At 29.6% G+C, this 24113-nt stretch overlaps 1 protein-coding gene across 5 annotated transcripts in view; it reads right to left on the reverse strand.

The window, feature by feature from the left end:
* The window catches only part of CadN (Cadherin-N), a 305582-nt gene that overhangs the window by 203621 nt on the left and 77848 nt on the right, over positions 1 to 24113 (reverse strand). For all 5 annotated transcript variants that reach the window (XM_065501307.1, XM_065501306.1, XM_065501305.1 and 2 more), the window contains exons 2-6: positions 18905 to 19355; positions 18412 to 18628; positions 9805 to 10590; positions 8157 to 8390; positions 7899 to 8090 (exon numbers count right to left, since the gene is read on the reverse strand). In XM_065501307.1, the coding sequence (XP_065357379.1) occupies positions 7899 to 8090; positions 8157 to 8390; positions 9805 to 10590; positions 18412 to 18628; positions 18905 to 19355 (1880 nt within the window). The remainder of the gene's footprint in view (positions 1 to 7898; positions 8091 to 8156; positions 8391 to 9804; positions 10591 to 18411; positions 18629 to 18904; positions 19356 to 24113) is intronic.

Here is a 24113-nt window from a genome sequence, read left to right on the forward strand (position 1 = left end):
ATTCAACCACTTGAATATTTTGTTGAAATTTGACTTGAATGCAAATTTCAAATAAATAATATGTGGCTTGAATTTCTGTTTCCTTTTTACTGGAGAATGCTATTGATATAAAGTGTAATACAACTGTAATTCAATTGCTTGAACTGGATTCAAGGCTTTAATTACACTTGCTTTAAAAATCCATATTGGGAGTAAGCATTTTTGCTGAAATTCAAGTTGAAAGCAAATGTAATTCAAGCCTAGAATTACAGTTGATTTTTGTTTGGAAAATATTTTAATTTTCAAATATTTTTGAAGTTTAAAAAACATAACTACATTTGCATTCAAGTCAAATTCCAACAAAATGTTCAAGTGCTTGAATTTTCGGGGCTTTGGTGCTTATTGGGTTGGAATTCAATAAAGTAATAAATAATTCTATAAAGAGTGAATTCTCTAAGGAATGAATTCAATACATTTGAACTACAAAGCCTATGAATTAAAAAAAAATAATTAAATTAATTGAATATTTGCTTCAAATCTTCCAGTTATTTTATTCGAACAATTTTACCGAATATTTTTATTTGAAGTAAACTTTATTTACTTTTATATCTTCTGGTTAACCTAGTAAAATGTTTACTTTTTTATAAGAAATATCGTCAGCATAACATTATACTATATCAAAATTCGTTTCTATTCTCAAAATATTTTCAGAAATAATAAAAATTTATTCGATTACGAATATTTTTCGATCAACATTTTTTTCGAATTAAATTATAATTTTAGTTAATTATTTTTTTACAACATACTAAATTTAAATTAATCGAATAATTTATTCGCTTAACCGTTAATTTTTAATCGAATAAAATTTTTAAATTAAAATTTTTTTTATGGAAAAATTCTTTAGTTTAAATAGATCCAAATTTTATTTTTTCGATTATTTGGTTCTCTTTAGAATTATGTAATTTGAAGTTATTCGATTAATCGAATATTTTTTTCATATAACCATTTATATTTATTCGAATATAATATAATTATGTTGATTTATTTTTATATGTACTAAATTTAAATTATTCGACTAATTTATTCGCCCAACCGGTTGGTTTTATTCGAATAAAATTAGTTATTTTATAAATAATTTATGTTAAAAGCCGTAGCTTATAAATAAATCTAAATTCTACATTATTCAATTATTGATTAAACGAATAATTTTTCAAACAAGCGTTAAATATTGTGTTAAGAAACTTATTTGTTTATTTTTATATATTTTAAATTTATTTTATTCGCATAACCTTTTATTTTTATATATTTTATTGAAAAATTCGTTAGCGAAACAAAATTAGTTCAAATTTATAATTATTCGAATAATTAAATCTTATAAAATGTTTACTTTTCGTTGAGAAATATCGTCAGCATAACATTATATATCAAAATTCTAGTTTATTTGAAATAATAATTTGAAATAACTAAAATTTATTCGATTAATCGACCAAAAGTTTTTAGAATTAATTTATGATTTTTTTTATAAATCATTTTTTCGACTATTTATTTCTTTTTTAACTGCTTAATTTATTCGAATAAAATAATTCAATATGCAATTATTCGTTTACAATATTCTATTATTCGTTTGTATTCTCAAAATAAAAGAAGTTTAGTTGATTAATCGAATATATTTTCGGACAATCGTTAAATGTTTTGCTAAGAAAAATGTTTGTTTATTAAAATTTATTCGCATAAACTGTTTTTTTTATTCGAATAAAATTAAAAATTTTAGAAATATTTAGCGAAAAAAAATAACTCTAAGTTGTACTCTGTTCGATTACATTAGAAATAACATAAAGTTATTCGATTAATCGAATGATATTTTCGAACAACTGGTTAATTTATTCGAATAAAATAATTATTTCATTTGTTTAATTTTATAAACACTAATAGTCGAAACTGGTTATTCTTATTCGAGTGTGTGGTAGTTTAAAAATATACGAATATTTTATTCGAATAAAATTTTGTATCTCTAAATTTTTCTTAAAAACATTTGCTTCCGATAATAGGACCATTACTACTTTATTACTCATCTAACACCTATTACATTTAATGGTTTGGTTAGCTTGTGTTTGTTTTTTTTCGAAAATTCTTTAACGAATATTTCCATTAAATCAGAACTATCTAAACAATGAGGATTATTAACATAATGACACTATTTTATTATTAATAATATTGTTTGCATACAACATCGATTACATGAGGTGGTTTAAAATGTTAAACATTGAAATTTTATCCTAAAGAATCCTTGGAATATATTACTTACAGGATAACAACCCTTTTTTTATTTAAATAGATTTTTTTTTTTTGGTAAAATGTAGATTTTTGTAGGATTTTTATTTTTTACACAATATGAAAAATAAGAAGAAAAAAATTATTGTTTTTTTTTTTTAATAAAACAGAAATTATAAATAATTCAACATAAAGTTGTTTAAAAAGGTGCACAGAACTTAAGAGTTTTGTAATAAAAAGAAACCTAAATTTTATTATCTTTTTATAAATATTTTAAATACAAATTGTATGCATGCGTTTAAGAGCAAAAATATGTATAAGATATTTATTAAGGCTTAAAAGACTTTCAAAAATTGTTATAGTCTTTCAAAAAAATATTATCAACACATATAAAAAATCCTTAACTAATATGAAAAAGTAAGGATTTTTAAGGGTTTAAGGGAAAGTATAAATAAAAAATAAAGTAAAGTTTTAAAAAATGCCATCTTTGTTTTGAACAATTAAAACTAAAATAAACGATGTTTCAAAAATTTGTTTAACATCGTATTGAATTTTATAGTTTTTGTTTTAAATACACATAATTTATTTCAATGAAAATGTCACAAAATTGAGGTTAGTTTTTGAGTAGTTTTAAAAAATTGTTTAATATATTAGTGAGGTTAGTTTTTTGTTTGTAGAGCTTAAAGTGTTTTTTAATATTTTCAAAAGACCTGACCACCAAAAATTGTTTAAAAAAATATTGCTTTTACTTTTGGATTTAAATATTTTTTGGTTTTAGTTTTTATTCTTTTATATTTTAAGGAAAAAATGTTAAAAAATCAATTATTTTTTTATTATTTGGTTAAAAGGTAACATTCCATGTATTTTTGTTATTGGTTTGTACCAAAGCTTTAATTATAAATTAAATTTCCAGCCAATTGTAAAAGTTTTTAAAGGAGGAAGTTTTACTTTTTTTTAATAAATATAAACTAAACTAAAAAAAAATTTATAAAGTTGTTATAAAAGGGAAAACAAAAATAATTAATTATATATAAAATACAAGTTTTCAAAAAAAAAACTGACTGCTTCAATTTTCTATTACAGTTTAATGATGTTATCAAAAATTTGCACTGCTTACTCTAAAAAAACCTTTACTGTTTAGTATAATTTGTTTATTTTTTTATTATATTGAAAATTATAAAACAAATGTTAAAAAAACTTAAAAAAATTTCTTAAAATTTTTATTAGAAATTTGGCAAATTATAAAAAAAATCAAGAGTTTTTGTTTTAGACTCCTTTAACTACTAATTATTATAATTTTAACTGAAAAATGGTGCAGTTTAAAAACTTAAAAAGTTTTAAAATTATAAAAAATTAACTTTTCAAAATTATAGTTATAAAGCTGCCAAAATGTTTATAACTTAATTGAAATTGTTATCAATGTTTTATTGATTTAAGGAAAATCATAAATTTAATGTTTTGTTTTTAATATGGTTTAACAATGTTAAGTGTATAACGCAAATCCTAAACAACCGTTAGGTAAACCCTAGTTTATTTTAACGCTTTTATTTTTTTTTAAAGCGAACCATTTTGTTTAATTAGTTTTAAACTACAAATTATGTTAGTAAAAATTAAGAGAGAGTAAGAGAAATTATAATAAATTGACTGCAAAATATTACTATAAAAATATTAGAATTTTAAAATGATTTGCCATAATTTAAATTAAGCTTGTTCTACTCTACTAAATATCAAATTCTAGAATAATTTATTGACTAAGACGTTAAGAATTTTGTTTAACAAAATATATTCAAATTTATCCAAAAAGGGATTGAAAATGGTTTCTTGACTTAATGTTTTATTCTTTTAAGTAATAAATTAATATTTAAGTGAAAATAATTAAAAGCGCTTTTTTAGAAAAACTACTATTTTCACAAAAAATTCCTGGAATAATTCTTTGACTATGAATGGTAAAAATTTCCTGTTAAAGTCATTTTAGTACTTTTTCGAAATCGTAGAGATTTATCCAGTACAGTATAGCAAAGGATATTTTATACTTAAAATTGCATAACTTTGTATGTAAAGCATTATAATTGATTTACGAAAAATTAAAAGTGCTATTCGATTTAGTACTATTTTAAAATAGCTGCCTTCATTAAATTATACTTAACTTTAATTTTTAGATTTTTCCAATGGCTATGCAAATACATCAAGTATTTGATAAAAAACGTTTATCAAAAAATATTTGATACAAGTTCTTTTCCAAAAAGGTACTTTTTAAGTAAAAGGTTTGATTTTATGTTAAAAGGTAATTGGTAAATAAATATTTGGGACTTTTATTTCTTTGTCTTAAACTCACTAAACAATAAAAGGTACTTAATTTTTAAATATTATCTTATTCGAAAATGTACTTTTTGAATAATTATTTTTTAGTCTATTTCAAAACATTTAAAATGTTCGCAAAAAATTAAAGATATATTTGTTTTTTTTATTTGTATTTGTAGCTTTTCTTGTCGTAAATTAATGAAGAACTAGGATCCCCTGGTGGCCGAAATTCGACCACCTTTAAAACGCTTTTTAAAACTTTTATGAAAAGAATTTTTAAATATTGTGCACATCTACAGAAAAAACCTTTTAAACCATATATGTTTCATCAATATTGGTGGACAATAACATACTAAAAAAACGTGTGGGTACTTAAAAAAGGTACTTAACATGTTTTTTTTTATTTTTTTGAAAGGTATGCAATGTGAATTTTGTAAAAATAATTAAAGTTTGGTATTTTCGAAGTCTCAACTAAAAATTATGTTAAAATTTTAAGGTACTATTTTGGAAAATAGTATTTTTTCAAAAGGTACTTTTTTAGCACTATTTGTCTTCAAATCATTAAGGAATTAATGGTATTTTATTTTAAAAATTAGAATTTATAAAAAATAATATTTGGTACTTTTATCAATTTTTTTTCCAAAATGTACTTTTTATATATTAAGGTTTTAAAATGTTTCCAAAATTTAAATTATTTGCAAAAAAAACTTAAAAAATTATTTGGTACTTTTTTTATTTTTTTTTTAATTTTAAGAAAGTACTTAATAAAAGCTTTTTTCATTTCCTTTTGGAGATGTTTCCAAAGTATTCAATTTGATTTTCTAGTAATTAGTACCTTTTTTTCTAAAAAAAATACTTATTTTGAAATGCTACTATTTAGAAAATAAGTTTTCTTTACATTTATTTTGAAATGCAAAAATAAATTAAGTTTTCTTTGTTTTGTTGTCTTAATTTTTCTGAAAACCAACACTTTGTTAGTAATATTTTTGATTTGTAAATAGTTAAGGTACTTTTCTAAAAATGCTATTTCTTTTAAATATTACTTAGATTAAAGATTACAAATTGTTGCCGTTAATCGGTTAACCGATTAATTTTGTTCGGTTAACTGTTCGAATAATTCAAAATTGCCGATTTTCAAATAACGAATAAACCGATTAATTTGTGTCGGTTAACCGATTAACCGAAATTTCTTTTTTTTTTGCAATTTAACATATTTTTCAAAGTAAAATTACATACAGTGGTGGCCAGGAATTTAAGACAAAAATTGTTTGCTAAATTCCACGTGATTGTCAATTACTTTTTCAAATATTTCCACAAATATGTATGCATGAGGACTGTTTTAACACACAAGTGTGTTTTATTCGACTGTGTCAATTCATACATATTCACCACGAACACATACAATTTTTCTACAACTTGACCAAAAATTTTTTTTAAATAAACATATTTTCTCACATTTATATCATTATATTTTTATTATTATAAAATATTCGGACCAAATTTCGTATTTTTAGTTCATGTTATTAACAGCGGATGTTCGCTGAGGTGGGTCAACGTATTTCCACATATCTTTGTCCATATATGTTTTACCGATTTTTCCAAACATTTTTCAGAAACTAGAAACATTAATAATAAATTTCATACCCTTAGAGGTCCTTTTATTTTGGCTCTATCGCACTTAAAATTCAGTTGATGAAAAAAATTCAAGTATTTGTCTTAAATTGGTGGCCACCACTGTATTTTTTCGAGCATTCAAGAAATATGTTTAGTGAGTATAATAACTTTACATGTATTGTCGGATGAGAACATGATAATAGTCGAAACTGGAGACTCTACTGAAACGAATTTTTATCAGAACTTATCGAAATTATTAAAAGTATTTAAAATCTAAAAAATCCAAAAGCACTCCAATGGTATAATGGAGCATTTTATATGCTTCGAAAAATCTAAAAAAATAACTGACAAATTGGATATTCTTTATCACGTCTTATTTTCGATTTCTCCAACATCTCCAACGAGAGAGTTTTTTCCAAGTCGAGTTTTATTAAAACTAAAGAAAATTATTTACTTTTTGGTTGAATTGATATGTTTGTTTATTTTTTATGTTTTTGTTCCTTTCTATTAATAAAATACTTCAATAAGTACACAAAATTCGTGATTTAGTTTCAGTTTAACATTTAAATATAAATTATTCGGTTAATCGAATAATTTAAAATTAACCGATTATTAACCGAATAAATCTAAACCCCGATTAATTATTTGCTCGATTAACCGATTAAACCAGAAACCCGATTAATTGAATACCCTAGTACATACACTCTAATAAATTTTCATGCAAATTTCCTTCCTCTATAATTGGGATAAAAATACATGTTGTATGTAAATTCAAATAATTTTTTTATAACAAATGGTTATTGGTTTCTTTAGAAAAAAAATGTTGACAATTTGTATATTAAACTAAGCAAGGTCCTTTTGAATAAAGCATTTTGATCGAGCAATTTTCCATTATTTGTAGAAACAAAATTTGGTCATTTGTCTTTAATTCATTGTTATTGACTATATTTTGTTTGAAAGTATTTTGAAAAAGCACATTTAAGCATTTTATGGAAATTTAATTTTCATTGTACAAAAATAGTACTTATTAAAAAAGTACTTTTTGTAAAAAGTACCAAATACCAACTATGTTTTTGAATATATATTTGCAAATATTTTAAAATTTTCCAACCTATATAGAACAGAAAATAAATTTTGATAAAAGTACCTTAATGAAAAAGTACTTTTCTCAAAAGCGCATTAATTTTTTATACAACAAATATATTAGTGAAAAGTATCCATAATAAATATTATATATAATGCTATTGCTAATATTGCACATTGCTCAAAGGTACTTTTTGTTAAACAAATTGTATTTAAACTTTTTAGAAAAATAAAATTTTATCACTTTATTTTCCAATGACTTAAAAAGTACTAAACCAAGTCAAAACAGAGAGAGTCTATGAACAGTAGAAAATTTCAATTCAAGCTTCTATTTCAGTTCAATACAACTTATTTAAATTAAAGCAAATCATTTCATCTATACACAAAATTAATTAAGAGAATTGTTTTAAATTCGTTAAACAAAAATATAATTTTTAAAAAAATTTTAAAATAATAAATTTTTAGTAAATAGTAAAACCTTAACATTTTGCAGTAAATTTGTCTAACAACCCAAAAACAATGTTGGTAATTTAAACAGAAAATATGTTAGTTATATTTTTTATCATAATAATAATTAAAAATAAAACTAATAAAATTTAATAATAAGAAATACATAAAAAATAGTTATAAAAATGTAAACAACAACTTACGTCAAGAGGTTTCTTCAATACAATCCAACCGGATTCAGCTTGTATATCAAAATATTCCAAATCATTGGGATTAAAGGGGGCACTCAAGCTATAAACAATGGCGCCATTATTATCGGCATCCTCATCAGAGGCGGAGACACGTAAAATATTTGTACCAATACTGGCATCTTGTTTGACATTTTCCACATATTTCTACAAAAAATTGTAAAGGAAATTTAGTATTTTCCAGAAAAAATATAAAATAAAAATCAATCATACCTGACGATCAAACAAAGGAGGATTATCATTGACATCGGTAATTTCCACTGTAAATGAGCAAACACCTTCTAAACTGGGCTCACCCTGATCGGTGGCCTTAACCGTAACCGATACAAATTTACCATCATCACCTTCACGATCGAATACTTTGTTGGTGGACACTTCACCAGTTTCTTCGTCCACGGTAAATTTGGTACCCTTTTGATTGGGCTGCTGGACAATGGAGTATTTAACCTGAAAAATTCAAAAAAAAAATTATTTATATTTGTACATTAATTCAGCTAATTTCTATTAATAAATATTTAATTATTTATAAATGTTTATCTAATTATGCTTGACCACATTTATCATAATATTATGTAAAGGGTTTTGTTGTCCTGATGCTTGTTATACGTGTATTCAATGGTTTTTTTGCAATGTTTGTTCAATGAGGTTTTTTATTTAAATCAAATAAAAATATTGTTTTCATTATTAATTTATAAATTAATAATTCATATTTAAATATTATGAATTGTGAGAGTCTATGAACAAAGAGTGGAAGGTTGAGGTGATGTGTTTCATATTGATTATGAAAATATTAATATTTAATTGTGCAATTAAATATTGAAACGATATAGATTACTTTAGTTCAAATAGTAAATAATATCAAGGTTTATAATACATTTATATACGAAAAAAAAAATTGTGAGTACTACTTATAAATACGGGAATTTTTTTTAAATTTTTAGCTTTTATTTTGAAACATTTCTTTGAAAAAAAATTTATTAAAAGTATTGGTCTTCGTTAGCTATGACCCTTGCAGATATTTCTGGCAACATAAGGATTCCAAGCCAAAAGAACTGCACATCTTTTGACGCCAAGAACGAATCAAGCCAAATCGGATACTCTGTTCTGAAGAGAAGTGTATGCCATAGAGAGATTTCTGCATCGATCTACTACTAACAGTCGGACGGGGTAGGTCTGAACTATGAGACGGGTGAGGCTTTTTTTCATCGCAAGTAAAGATTGAAGCAGCATTTCAGACATACAAAATCTTTCATGGCCTCTCGGATTCAATTCGTATGGTACCCTATTTCCTGCTGCTCGCATGCGTTTTGAACACTGTCTATTATATCTATACAGAAAGCTATGGCCCATACATGGGACTTGTGTTCCACTGTTGGTCGTATGTAGGATGTACGATCAGATGGGTATAAATATATCATACAGCGTCTCAAGAAGCCCTAGCTCCCGTATTATACAACTACACTCTATTACAAACTGCTTGCGCTGTACAAATCCTTTTACAACACAAAACTATTTAAAAATAAATAAATTGCAAAAATTTTTTTCACAACATCTGTTTGTGCCTTGTAACGTAAGTTTGCCCACTTCACTTTGTTAAGGCTTCCAAATGCACTTACTTGTAGTTAATTAAAGTAACAAAAGGCAATTTACTTTGACTAGTAAACTCAAATGCATTTAACTAATTAAAAACTAAAACACAACTATATTTTACTGAAGAGCAAAAGGTTCCTCTACAGCTTGCATAAGAATATAATCAGCATAAAGATTTTAACTCTTCTTAAATGTTGAACAACAATGACGCAACAAAATGTTCATGCACTCATACACACACACACGCTCACATGCCTGTCCAAACACTTACCTGACCATTAACACCTTTATCCTCATCGGTTGCCACCACCTTTATAACGGGACTACCATTTGGTGCGCCCTCCTCCACTTTCGGATAATAAGTACCACAATCCTTAAATACCGGCTTATTGTCATTGACATCCGTAATGAAAACAACAACCACAGCCGTTGATGTATGTATCGTTTGGTCACCATTCACACAACACGAACCATCGTCCATTGCCGTTACATTCAATTCATACTTATCACGATCCAATGTTATGGCCTTATTATGCAAACGTATTACACCCGTTATTTCTTCTATCACAAACTGTCCGGACGAGGTGCCACCACCCACAAAACCAAATCGCACATTATCACCATCTTTGTCGGAGGCCACCACCGTGGTAACCAACGTATTAGCGCCAGCATTCTCATCCACATTCGGTGTATAGACTTGCTGGGAGAATTTAGGCTCTTCATCGTTTTTATTCTTGGTATAGACACGTACGGTAGCCACACCTGACTTGGAGGGTTCACCCTTGTCTTTGGCCGTAACAATGAACTCATAGTAGGCATTATTATTATCGGCATCTAATTGTTTATTGTTCACAATAATGCCGTTCGAATCGACAGCAAAATGATCATCGGATACTAAATATTCAATTTCTGCATTGGCACCTGAATCGGAATCCATCGCTTTAACACGTAGTATGCTGGTGCCCAGGGGTATGTCTTCGTCAACGTTGTGCGCCTGATAATCAGGCAACTCAAATTTGGGTGCATTGTCGTTGACATCAGTGACACGAATGGTCAGCTAGAATAGATACAAAATGAGATAAGGAAAGTTAATTAAACGTTAAAATGGAAATGTGTGTTTATTCTTATAAGATAGTTTAAGCATTGAGAATAATGTTTATGAATTTAAAAATAGCAGAACTAACCTAGAACTGAACTAGAACTGTACTAGAACTGAACTAGAACTGAACTAGAACTGAACTAGAACTGAACTAGAACTGAACTAGAACTGAACTAGAACTGAACTAGAACTGAACTAGAACTGAACTAGAACTGAACTAGAACTGAACTAGAACTGAACTAGAACTGAACTAGAACTGAACTAGAACTGAACTAGAACTGAACTAGAACTGAACTAGAACTGAACTAGAACTGAACTAGAACTGAACTAGAACTGAACTAGAACTGAACTAGAACTGAACTAGAACTGAACTAGAACTGAACTAGAACTGAACTAGAACTGAACTAGAACTGAACTAGAACTGAACTAGAACTGAACTAGAACTGAACTAGAACTGAACTAGAACTGAACTAGAACTGAACTAGAACTGAACTAGAACTGAACTAGAACTGAACTAGAACTGAACTAGAACTGAACTAGAACTGAACTAGAACTGAACTAGAACTGAACTAGAACTGAACTAGAACTGAACTAGAACTGAACTAGAACTGAACTGAACTAGAACTGAACTAGAACTGAACTAGAACTGAACTAGAACTGAACTAGAACTGAACTGAACTAGAACTGAACTAGAACTGAACTAGAACTGAACTAGAACTGAACTAGAACTGAACTAGAACTGAACTAGAACTGAACTAGAACTGAACTAGAACTGAACTAGAACTGAACTAGAACTGAACTAGAACTGAACTAGAACTGAACTAGAACTGAACTAGAACTGAACTAGAACTGAACTAGAACTGAACTAGAACTGAACTAGAACTGAACTAGAACTGAACTAGAACTGAACTAGAACTGAACTAGAACTGAACTAGAACTGAACTAGAACTGAACTAGAACTGAACTAGAACTGAACTAGAACTGAACTAGAACTGAACTAGAACTGAACTAGAACTGAACTAGAACTGAACTAGAACTGAACTAGAACTGAACTAGAACTGAACTAGAACTGAACTAGAACTGAACTAGAACTGAACTAGAACTGAACTAGAACTGAACTAGAACTGAACTAGAACTGAACTAGAACTGAACTAGAACTGAACTAGAACTGAACTAGAACTGAACTAGAACTGAACTAGAACTGAACTAGAACTGAACTAGAACTGAACTAGAACTGAACTAGAACTGAACTAGAACTGAACTAGAACTGAACTAGAACTGAACTAGAACTGAACTAGAACTGAACTAGAACTGAACTAGAACTGAACTAGAACTGAACTAGAACTGAACTAGAACTGAACTAGAACTGAACTAGAACTGAACTAGAACTGAACTAGAACTGAACTAGAACTGAACTAGAACTGAACTAGAACTGAACTAGAACTGAACTAGAACTGAACTAGAACTGAACTAGAACTGAACTAGAACTGAACTAGAACTGAACTAGAACTGAACTAGAACTGAACTAGAACTGAACTAGAACTGAACTAGAACTGAACTAGAACTGAACTAGAACTGAACTAGAACTGAACTAGAACTGAACTAGAACTGAACTAGAACTGAACTAGAACTGAACTAGAACTGAACTAGAACTGAACTAGAACTGAACTAGAACTGAACTAGAACTGAACTAGAACTGAACTAGAACTGAACTAGAACTGAACTAGAACTGAACTAGAACTGAACTAGAACTGAACTAGAACTGAACTAGAACTGAACTAGAACTGAACTAGAACTGAACTAGAACTGAACTAGAACTGAACTAGAACTGAACTAGAACTGAACTAGAACTGAACTAGAACTGAACTAGAACTGAACTAGAACTGAACTAGAACTGAACTAGAACTGAACTAGAACTGAACTAGAACTGAACTAGAACTGAACTAGAACTGAACTAGAACTGAACTAGAACTGAACTAGAACTGAACTAGAACTGAACTAGAACTGAACTAGAACTGAACTAGAACTGAACTAGAACTGAACTAGAACTGAACTAGAACTGAACTAGAACTGAACTAGAACTGAACTAGAACTGAACTAGAACTGAACTAGAACTGAACTAGAACTGAACTAGAACTGAACTAGAACTGAACTAGAACTGAACTAGAACTGAACTAGAACTGAACTAGAACTGAACTAGAACTGAACTAGAACTGAACTAGAACTGAACTAGAACTGAACTAGAACTGAACTAGAACTGAACTAGAACTGAACTAGAACTGAACTAGAACTGAACTAGAACTGAACTAGAACTGAACTAGAACTGAACTAGAACTGAACTAGAACTGAACTAGAACTGAACTAGAACTGAACTAGAACTGAACTAGAACTGAACTAGAACTGAACTAGAACTGAACTAGAACTGAACTAGAACTGAACTAGAACTGAACTAGAACTGAACTAGAACTGAACTAGAACTGAACTAGAACTGAACTAGAACTGAACTAGAACTGAACTAGAACTGAACTAGAACTGAACTAGAACTGAACTAGAACTGAACTAGAACTGAACTAGAACTGAACTAGAACTGAACTAGAACTGAACTAGAACTGAACTAGAACTGAACTAGAACTGAACTAGAACTGAACTAGAACTGAACTAGAACTGAACTAGAACTGAACTAGAACTGAACTAGAACTGAACTAGAACTGAACTAGAACTGAACTAGAACTGAACTAGAACTGAACTAGAACTGAACTAGAACTGAACTAGAACTGAACTAGAACTGAACTAGAACTGAACTAGAACTGAACTAGAACTGAACTAGAACTGAACTAGAACTGAACTAGAACTGAACTAGAACTGAACTAGAACTGAACTAGAACTGAACTAGAACTGAACTAGAACTGAACTAGAACTGAACTAGAACTGAACTAGAACTGAACTAGAACTGAACTAGAACTGAACTAGAACTAGAACTAGAACTGAACTAGAATTGAACTAGAACTGAACTAGAACTGAACTAGAACTGAACTAGAACTGAACTAGAACTGAACTAGAACTGAACTAGAACTGAACTAGAACTGAACTAGAACTGAACTAGAACTGAACTAGAACTGAACTAGAACTGAACTAGAACTAGAACTGAACTAGAACTGAACTAGAACTGAACTAGAACTGAACTAGAACTGAACTAGAACTGAACTAGAACTGAACTAGAACTGAACTAGAACTGAACTAGAACTGAACTAGAACTGAACTAGAACTGAACTAGAACTGAACTAGAACTGAACTAGAACTGAACTAGAACTGAACTAGAACTGAACTAGAACTGAACTAGAACTGAACTAGAACTGAACTACACCATTTCCAATTGTATTTCAGAAATTTCTAATTGTATTTCAGAAATTTCTAATTATATTTCAGAAAATTCCAATTGAAGTTCAGAAATTTCCAATTATATTTCAGAATTTTCCATTTATATTTCAGAATTTTCCAATTATATTTCAGAAATTTCCAATTATATTTCAGAATTTTCCATTTATATTTCAGAATTTTCCAATTATATTTCAGAAATTTCCATTTATATTTCAGAAATTTCTAATTGTATTTCAGAAATTTCCAATTGTATTTCAGAATTTTCCAATTGTATTTCAGAAATTTCCATTTGTATTTCAGAATTTTTAATTTATACTTAAAAAGTTTCTAATTGTATTTCAGAATTTTCCAATTGTATTTCAGAAATTTCCATTTGTATTTCATAAAATTCTAATAGCAATACAAAAGAAAATTTCTGAAATACAAATAGAAATTTCTGAAATACAATTGGAAAATTCTGAAATACAATTAGAAACTTTTTAAGTATAAATTAAAAATTCTGAAATACAAATGGAAATTTCTGAAATACAATTGGAAAATTCTGAAATACAATTGGAAATTTCTGAAATACAATTAGAAATTTCTGAAATATAAATGGAAATTTCTGAAATATAATTGGAATATTCTGAAATATAATTGGAATATTCTGAAATATAATTGGAAAATTCTGAAATATAAATGGAAATTTCTGAAATATAATTGGAAAATTCTGAAATATAAATGGAAAATTCTGAAATATAATTGGAAATTTCTGAAATTCAATTGGATTTTTCTGAAATATAATTAGAAATTTCTGAAATACAATTGGAAATGGTGTAGAACTGAACTAGAACTGAACTAGAACTGAACTAGAACTGAACTAGAACTGAACTAGAACTGAACTAGAACTGAACTAGAACTGAACTAGAACTGAACTAGAACTGAACTAGAACTGAACTAGAACTGAACTAGAACTGAACTAGAACTGAACTAGAACTGAACTAGAACTGAACTAGAACTGAACTAGAACTAAACTAGAACTGAACTAGAACTGAACTACACCATTTCCAATTGTATTTCAGAAATTTCTAATTGTATTTCAGAAATTTCTAATTATATTTCAGAAAATTCCAATTGAAGTTCAGAAATTTCCAATTATATTTCAGAATTTTCCATTTATATTTCAGAATTTTCCAATTATATTTCAGAAATTTCCAATTATATTTCAGAATTTTCCATTTATATTTCAGAATTTTCCAATTATATTTCAGAAATTTCCATTTATATTTCAGAAATTTCTAATTGTATTTCAGAAATTTCCAATTGTATTTCAGAATTTTCCAATTGTATTTCAGAAATTTCCATTTGTATTTCAGAATTTTTAATTTATACTTAAAAAGTTTCTAATTGTATTTCAGAATTTTCCAATTGTATTTCAGAAATTTCCATTTGTATTTCATAAAATTCTAATAGCAATACAAAAGAAAATTTCTGAAATACAAATAGAAATTTCTGAAATACAATTGGAAAATTCTGAAATACAATTAGAAACTTTTTAAGTATAAATTAAAAATTCTGAAATACAAATGGAAATTTCTGAAATACAATTGGAAAATTCTGAAATACAATTGGAAATTTCTGAAATACAATTAGAAATTTCTGAAATATAAATGGAAATTTCTGAAATATAATTGGAATATTCTGAAATATAATTGGAATATTCTGAAATATAATTGGAAAATTCTGAAATATAAATGGAAATTTCTGAAATATAATTGGAAAATTCTGAAATATAAATGGAAAATTCTGAAATATAATTGGAAATTTCTGAAATTCAATTGGATTTTTCTGAAATATAATTAGAAATTTCTGAAATACAATTGGAAATGGTGTAGAACTGAACTAGAACTGAACTAGAACTGAACTAGAACTGAACTAGAACTGAACTAGAACTGAACTAGAACTGAACTAGAACTGAACTAGAACTGAACTAGAACTGAACTAGAACTGAACTAGAACTGAACTAGAACTGAACTAGAACTGAACTAGAACTGAACTAGAACTGAACTAGAACTGAACTAGAACTGAACTAGAACTGAACTAGAACTGAACTAGAACTGAACTAGAACTGAACTAGAACTGAACTAGAACTGAACTAGAACTGAACTAGAACTGAACTAGAACTGAACTAGAACTGAACTAGAACTGAACTAGAACTGAACTAGAACTGAACTAGAACTGAACTAGAACTGAACTAGAACTGAACTAGAACTGAACTAGAACTGAACTAGAACTGAACTAGAACTGAACTAGAACTGAACTAGAACTGAACTAGAACTGAACTAGAACTGAACTAGAACTGAACTAGAACTGAACTAGAACTGAACTAGAACTGAACTAGAACTGAACTAGAACTGAACTAGAACTGAACTAGAACTGAACTAGAACTGAACTAGAACTGAACTAGAACTGAACTAGAACTGAACTAGAACTGAACTAGAACTGAACTAGAACTGAACTAGAACTGAACTAGAACTGAACTAGAACTGAACTAGAACTGAACTAGAACTGAACTAGAACTGAACTAGAACTGAACTAGAACTGAACTAGAACTGAACTAGAACTGAACTAGAACTGAACTAGAACTGAACTAGAACTGAACTAGAACTGAACTAGAACTGAACTAGAACTGAACTAGAACTGAACTAGAACTGAACTAGAACTGAACTAGAACTGAACTAGAACTGAACTAGAACTGAACTAGAACTGAACTAGAACTGAACTAGAACTGAACTAGAACTGAACTAGAACTGAACTAGAACTGAACTAGAACTGAACTAGAACTGAACTAGAACTGAACTAGAACTGAACTAGAACTGAACTAGAACTGAACTAGAACTGAACTAGAACTGAACTAGAACTGAACTAGAACTGAACTAGAACTGAACTAGAACTGAACTAGAACTGAACTAGAACTGAACTAGAACTGAACTAGAACTGAACTAGAACTGAACTAGAACTGAACTAGAACTGAACTAGAACTGAACTAGAACTGAACTAGAACTGAACTAGAACTGAACTAGAACTGAACTAGAACTGAACTAGAACTGAACTAGAACTGAACTAGAACTGAACTAGAACTGAACTAGAACTGAACTAGAACTGAACTAGAACTGAACTAGAACTGAACTAGAACTGAACTAGAACTGAACTAGAACTGAACTAGAACTGAACTAGAACTGAACTAGAACTAGAACTGAACTAGAACTGAACTAGAACTGAACTAGAACTGAACTAGAACTGAACTAGAACTGAACTAGAACTGAACTAGAACTGAACTAGAACTGAACTAGAACTGAACTAGAACTGAACTAGAACTGAACTGGAACTGCTGTATGTATTTATTTCTAAACTAAATATAGAAAGTTAATTTGTTAATAAGTATATTGAACTTTTGCAAAAATAACCTAATTCCCTTAATTGAATTTATAACAACGAATTTTACGTTATTACTCGCTAAACATAATTTAGTTGTAACATATTTTTTCTATCACACTTTTTCAACAGTTTTATCGCTTTTGCTGTCAAAATAAAAGCTGCCAATTTCATTTATTTCTTTTACTTATTAAAATTTCTCTCTCAAGATTTATGAGTTTTGCTATTTCAGTGCTCCATGGCAAACATTATTTTCCATAATACTTGACATGTTTAACATAATTTTTCCAATTTCAATTTTAAGTTTTTTCTTCATGATTCGCAACCACCCTGAGATGAAAAACAACAGAGAAAACTCTCAGGGAAAATATTGTTGTAAAGTTCGTTGTAATTTTCCAATAAAACTGTCAATTTGAGTTAATATTTTTTTGTTTTGCTTCTTCCGCATTGTAGATATCAGCTATGTATGTATATCGTGGTAAGGTTATTTCTTTAGATCTCTACTGCTTCACTAAATAAAATAAAAATTATGCATTTAAGTGCAATTGCTGGTAAAGTTGGAAAACAAATCTCAAATGACATTAAATTACCCTTGGAAAATTTACAACTATAGAAAGCAGACCACAAACTGCACAAAAACTAATGATACCCCGGGTATAGAAATAAAGAAATTTCAAATAATAGCAAAAAAAAAAAAAAAATATAAAAACATAAAGGAAAATGAAAATGTGGGGAAAACAAAAGGAAACGAAAGATTCTATGAGGGTTTATCGTAAATTTATAAAGAAAAGTTACTGGCTGCAAAAGCTGCTGCTATTGCTCATGATGGTGGTGGTTGGTAAAAGTAGAAAAAACGGAAGTTAACGTGCCAAGTTAAAGGAATATACATATAATATTAAACTCAGTATTATTGAGTTTGATAGAATGATTGTAAACACATTCATACATTTAAGACGACTGATTTATTTATAGCATTTGTATACATACCTCAACGGATGTTGAGAAACCACCAGAATCCTCTGTGGCTGTAACAATCAAGGAGTAGACATGAGGTTGTCGTAAATCTTCAAAATCCAATTCTTTGGCCAGCTTAACAATGCCCGATGAGGGGCCAATATTAAATGTACCCGCGCCCTGGCCTTGAGCTTTAAGTGTATAACGGATTTCTCGGTCTGCAAAAGATTTTGCCTTAACGGAAATGATGCTGTAAGAAATAAAGAGAAAAAAGTTAAAGTATTTTTCAAGGATATTAGAATTTAATAAAAAGAATATTGTACACATTAAGTCAGTGACTTAATATTGAAGCTAAATAAACAAAAGAAAGTAAGAAAACAAAGAAATAAAAAGCAACTGTCTAGAGACATTTAAGTTAATAAAAATATAAAGAAAGGAAAAATATCAAATGATTCCAATAAGGAAAGGAAATTAACGTATAACAAGTAAAATGAAAAATATTAAAAAAAATAAATTTAATACTTACTCTGAATCCTTTTTCTGGTTCTCGGGAATCTCAGCCTCATAACTGGGCATATAAAACTGGGGAGCTCTCTTACCGCCCACTATACTCAGACGCTCCTCGGGTGTACTTTGGAAACGACGATCATCCACTTTGCCATTTTGATCCTCAGCCTTAACATACAGCACATATTCCATATCCAATTGAAAGAGATCTGTACCCCGGGTACGTACTACACCCGAACGTTCATCAACCTCGAAACGTCCTCCCGTACGATCACGTACAATGAAATAATGTATATTATGATCGGTATCAGGATCACGAGCTTGTAGAGTAAAGACGGGAGTATTTGGTGGGGCATTAAGTTGCACTACAGCCTGCATGGGTAGGGGTCGATTAATGAAATAGGGTGGTTCATCGTTGACATCCTTGACGTGGATGATAACACGTTGATTGTCTGTGTACTTGAGACCAGCTGTAAGGAAATAAGAAAGAAAGTTATTAATTAGTTTTAGAAATTTGGAAAAATATAAATTTATGTTTAAAAAGATTAAGGTATAAGTGGTAAACAAAATATAGCAATACGATCCCTACAACATTAAAAAATGTGTTATCATTCGATTACAATATGAACGTGTCAAGGTACTTTAAAATTGTTCTAAATTCCAAGAAGTGCAAAATACAAGATTAAAATAATACATAGCCGAAAAATTAAGCCAATGAGATTATTAGGAAGAAATTTATATGGGGGCTAGTTCCAAATTTTATATCGATAACATAACTTAAAACGATATTAGGAAGTGGTCTTGTTGGAAAGATGTGGATATGTATAAACCACAATTTCTTAGTGCGATTTCTGCAAATTACAAAACAAATTATAATTAAGTATATCTGAACTATGACCAGAATATTTTCATGAACAGAAGAAAGGACGGCGTTAAATAGATCCTAAAGTTATCCTAGGGCACAAGAAACTATCACAGAACTAGTTATGTGATGAGTTCTGCAGTTGTTGCGGCTTGATCTAGTTCTAACAGTTTATATGAAAGATATGTGTCAGAAACATGTCGATGGTCTAAGTGTGCGTAAATTGCCAGAATTTTATACGCTTTTCAATATAATACTACTTGTTACAAAATAGTAGTTCTTATTAGCCAGATTACGAAAATGAGGGAAACTTACTCATTTGGTTTTATGGTTTGAAAATGCATGGGTTTAAACAAAAATCTTCACTGTTTAAAAAAAAGACCACAATCCTTAGTTGTTTGATTCACATGTCGCTCTATACAAATCAAGTAGTATTCAATTGACTGCATTTCTGACAGGACCACACAACTCAATGAGATTGACCAATTACTAATGAAATTATAACTAGATCCAATCTGTTGCATTCTGGACACTCATATAGATCATCCAGTATATATTTGTGTAGAAACTGAATATTTAAATCTGATCCCTCTTACAGCCATTACTTACATGTGAAAATTTCTACATAGCACGGGGAAAATGTTTTCAAAATTAATTTTTTTGTATTTCAAACATAAAACAAAAATTTTGTGAAAGTGAGCGAATTCACATAATTGTGAATAAATTCGAAAATAATCCATCGATTTTTATTTTCGATACATCATTTTATTTCTATTAGATGTGGCTTTGCGACAAAGAAATAAATTTAAACAATTTCTGCCGTTTTCGATTTTTCATATTTTCAAAATTCAATCAATCGAAAGAAGAACATTAACTACTCAATTATATGCATAACAAACAAAAAAGTTAAATTTTGTGAAAATGAGCAAATTCACTTAATTGTGAATAAATTCGAAAATAATCAACAAAAATTTACCATCGAGATCTCATTTTATTGCGGCTTTGGGACAAAGTAATAATCAGTCCATTATTTCACCTAGCCCCCATACAAATCGAAATTGGACTTTATCGGTCATAAATGTTTAATTTATATATGTATCTACACAAATTTCGCTCCAAATAAGTTTTATATATACAAAATTCATGTCACCAAATTTTATTGCGATCGGTCCATAATTAATCATAGCTCCCATATAGACCCGCTTCCGAAAATCACTTTAACGTGCTTAAATCACTTAAAAATGTTGGTATATACACAAAATTCAACATAAATAACTTTCATATAGACATAAATCACACGACCTAATTTTATGGTGATCGGTCCATAATTGGTCATAGTTCCCTTATAAGGCCCACTTCCGAAAATCACTCACGAATATAATTTATTGATATTTTAAAAGAAAAATATTTTTACTCATTTACTTGGTGTAGGGTACTTTCTTACTTGTTTTTGCTTCAATTTGTTATTACACAGCGAAAACAGATTCGTAGTGGCAACCGAATTTGTAGCCAATCGAATGATTCGGTTGCACACATAGAATTTGTCGGTTCTAGCAACAGAAAATCAGTTACTAGGGAAGATTTTCGGTTAAAGCAACCAAAATTTGGTTATCTCTTATAAAATTTTGTAGCCAGAACTGTAAAATTCGGTCACCAGAATCATTCGATTAACAACAAATTCGGTTGCTATTACGAATCTGTGTTCTCTGTGTATAACTCGAAAGTGCTGATTAAAACGCAATATATAAATATATTAAAGATCATGTAAATTTGAGCTTTTCCGTCTTTTATCCAATGATATTTCAGCATTTATTTTTGTTAATAGTTTTTTTTTATTGGATAAGAGACGAAATACGCAAGATAGGATTTGATTTTAGACCTGTGGTTTCTTGAGGAAACTTTCTTAGAATTTATCTTAGATTGTGTTTCTGCTATATGATTTTTTACTTTTTGATCGTTAATACAATACGACCCAGCATATCTCAAATAGCTGTCTTTCTTTCGGCTGTGTCGAATCTTATATACTTTTCACCAATAATAAAAATTGAAAATAGTTTTTTTAAATGTTTATTGCTGAACATTTTTTTTTTCAAAAAATAGGTCAAACATCTAGGTAGCCGTGGTTTTTTCTTATGTCTCAGCCATTTACGGGGCCGATTTAAATAGAATTTAAATAGAAACTTAAGTTAGGTTCCATGGGCAGCCACTCCTTAAGCAGCTCACTTGGGTCCATTCCAAACTCATTCCATTGTGATACCCAAGGGGAAAATATCAGGTTATTTACAATACTTCCGTTGGTTCCAAGTTAAACCAGCCAGATTCCCTGATGAAGGAGTATATTCGTCTAAGATTCATCCTTGATAGCTCATACAAGCATGTTAGGAATAGAAATCCGAGGATGCGTTCCCTCAGGTTTGTCAGAGCCGGGAATTGACAGAATAGGTATTACATAGTCTCTTACTCTTCTTCACTATGGCAGCTTCTACAGTAATCATTGTACCGTTGTCTTCAAGCATGTGTCCCAATTATACAGTGGCCTCTAATAAAGGAGACAATTAGCCTTCATTGCTCACAACGGTATTCCATAAGTAGATTCGTTCTGCTGGCATCATATACGGGCCAAGTCGACCTCGTTCTAGTACAGGAAGGTTCATTAGTCCACCTGATTTGTGCAGTCTTATATAGTATCTGCTGTGTGTCCCAATTATACAGTGGCCTCTAATAAAGGAGACAATTAGCCTTCATTGCTCACGACGGTATTCCATAAGTAGATTCGTTCTGCTGGCATCATATACGGGCCAAGTCGACCTCGTTCTAGTACAGGAAGGTTCATTATTCCACCTGATTTGTGCAGTCTTATTTAACAAGGGAAATACCACAAAATGGGTCGATCGCATCCTCAATCATCATAGCACCACTTTTGGCCAATTCATCTGCTATACAATTACCCTGATTTCCATCGTGTCCACGGACCCATATAAGCGTTATTCTAGAATATCTCGCTATCTCATTTGGCAATTTCGTTAACGGCAGCCGTGCTATCAGTAAATATGCATATATCACCAGATATTCGATAATACCTCTGCCAATTGGATGCACGTTTAATGGCAATAATTTCCGCCTAAAGAGCAGTACAGAAGTTAGGTAGCCTAAAGTTTGGATTTTATCCCAAAGTTTTCAATAATGAAACCTACACCGACCCTGTTGACCATTTTAGAGCAATCAGTATATATTCTTATGATATCGTCAGGGCAGAAGAGTTCGCCCTGCCATAAATCCCTATTCGAGATTATAATATGGAAATGCCTATCGAAGGTTTTTCGATGATGTAATCGACATTACTATGTATGTGCCCATAGTAAGTCCTTATCCTAGAGTGGCCAAGGTCCTTACCAGAACACGAACCAGCAGTATTTAGTCTCACAGCAGAGTTGAGAGCCATTTGTAGCACCATCAAATCCACTGGTAAAATAGTTTAAAATAGTAAAAAGTACCTTAGAGGAGGTAGACCTTATAACGCCTGTAATCAGTATCGCGATAGTCCTTTGAACTCGTTCAACGGCCTTCCGGTGAGTAGCATTATACAAGGAGTGCCACCACAATAATACTCCCTAGAACAAGATGGGTTTAACAACTGCTTTGAACATTCAATTGATAACCTTCGACATAATTAGTACCAATTGCCCTTTTACAGGAGTAGATGGTCACATATGTATGCCTTTAAATCCTCTACGATGGGTAGTCATCTTGACTCGATGTAGAGGCTTAAATGCGATGATCCGTGTTAGCCGTGCGGGAGGGGACATTTTAACTTGAGTTGGTTGTCTCTGGTATGGTCCAGAAGGTGGGCCTACTGTATATATACTATCAGTCATGTGTATGTAAGTTACTGAGGGGCTTCGGAATGATGATTTCAACATGCAGACGGACTATATGTAATAGTAGAATCGATGTAGCCAGAATATATGTACTTTATGGGGTAGCAAATGAAAAGTGTAGAAATTACAAACGAAATGACAAACTTATATGTATATACCCACATTAGGGTGGCCCTTTTTGTATGGAGACAAAATAAGGCATCGATGTTCCCGCCTAAATTGAAAATTTGACTCATTCTAAGACTACGTTTTGAAAGTTTTTCGTCCTGGGGTCAATATTTGGCGAGATCAAGAAATTTCATCTATGTATTTGAATAAATTCTATAAACAAATTAAAAAAAACTAAAATTTTGTCGAAAATTTTTAAATTAAAAATTATTTTTTTTAAATTTCTAATACTTAATTGAATGCGTCTCTCAAAGACCTTTCATATGATACCAAATTTACATATACTTCCTTTGGAAGAAATATGGAAAAAATGTAAAAAT

This window comes from Calliphora vicina, chromosome 2 (assembly GCF_958450345.1).
Source record: "Calliphora vicina chromosome 2, idCalVici1.1, whole genome shotgun sequence".
Lineage (NCBI taxonomy): Eukaryota > Metazoa > Arthropoda > Insecta > Diptera > Calliphoridae > Calliphora > Calliphora vicina.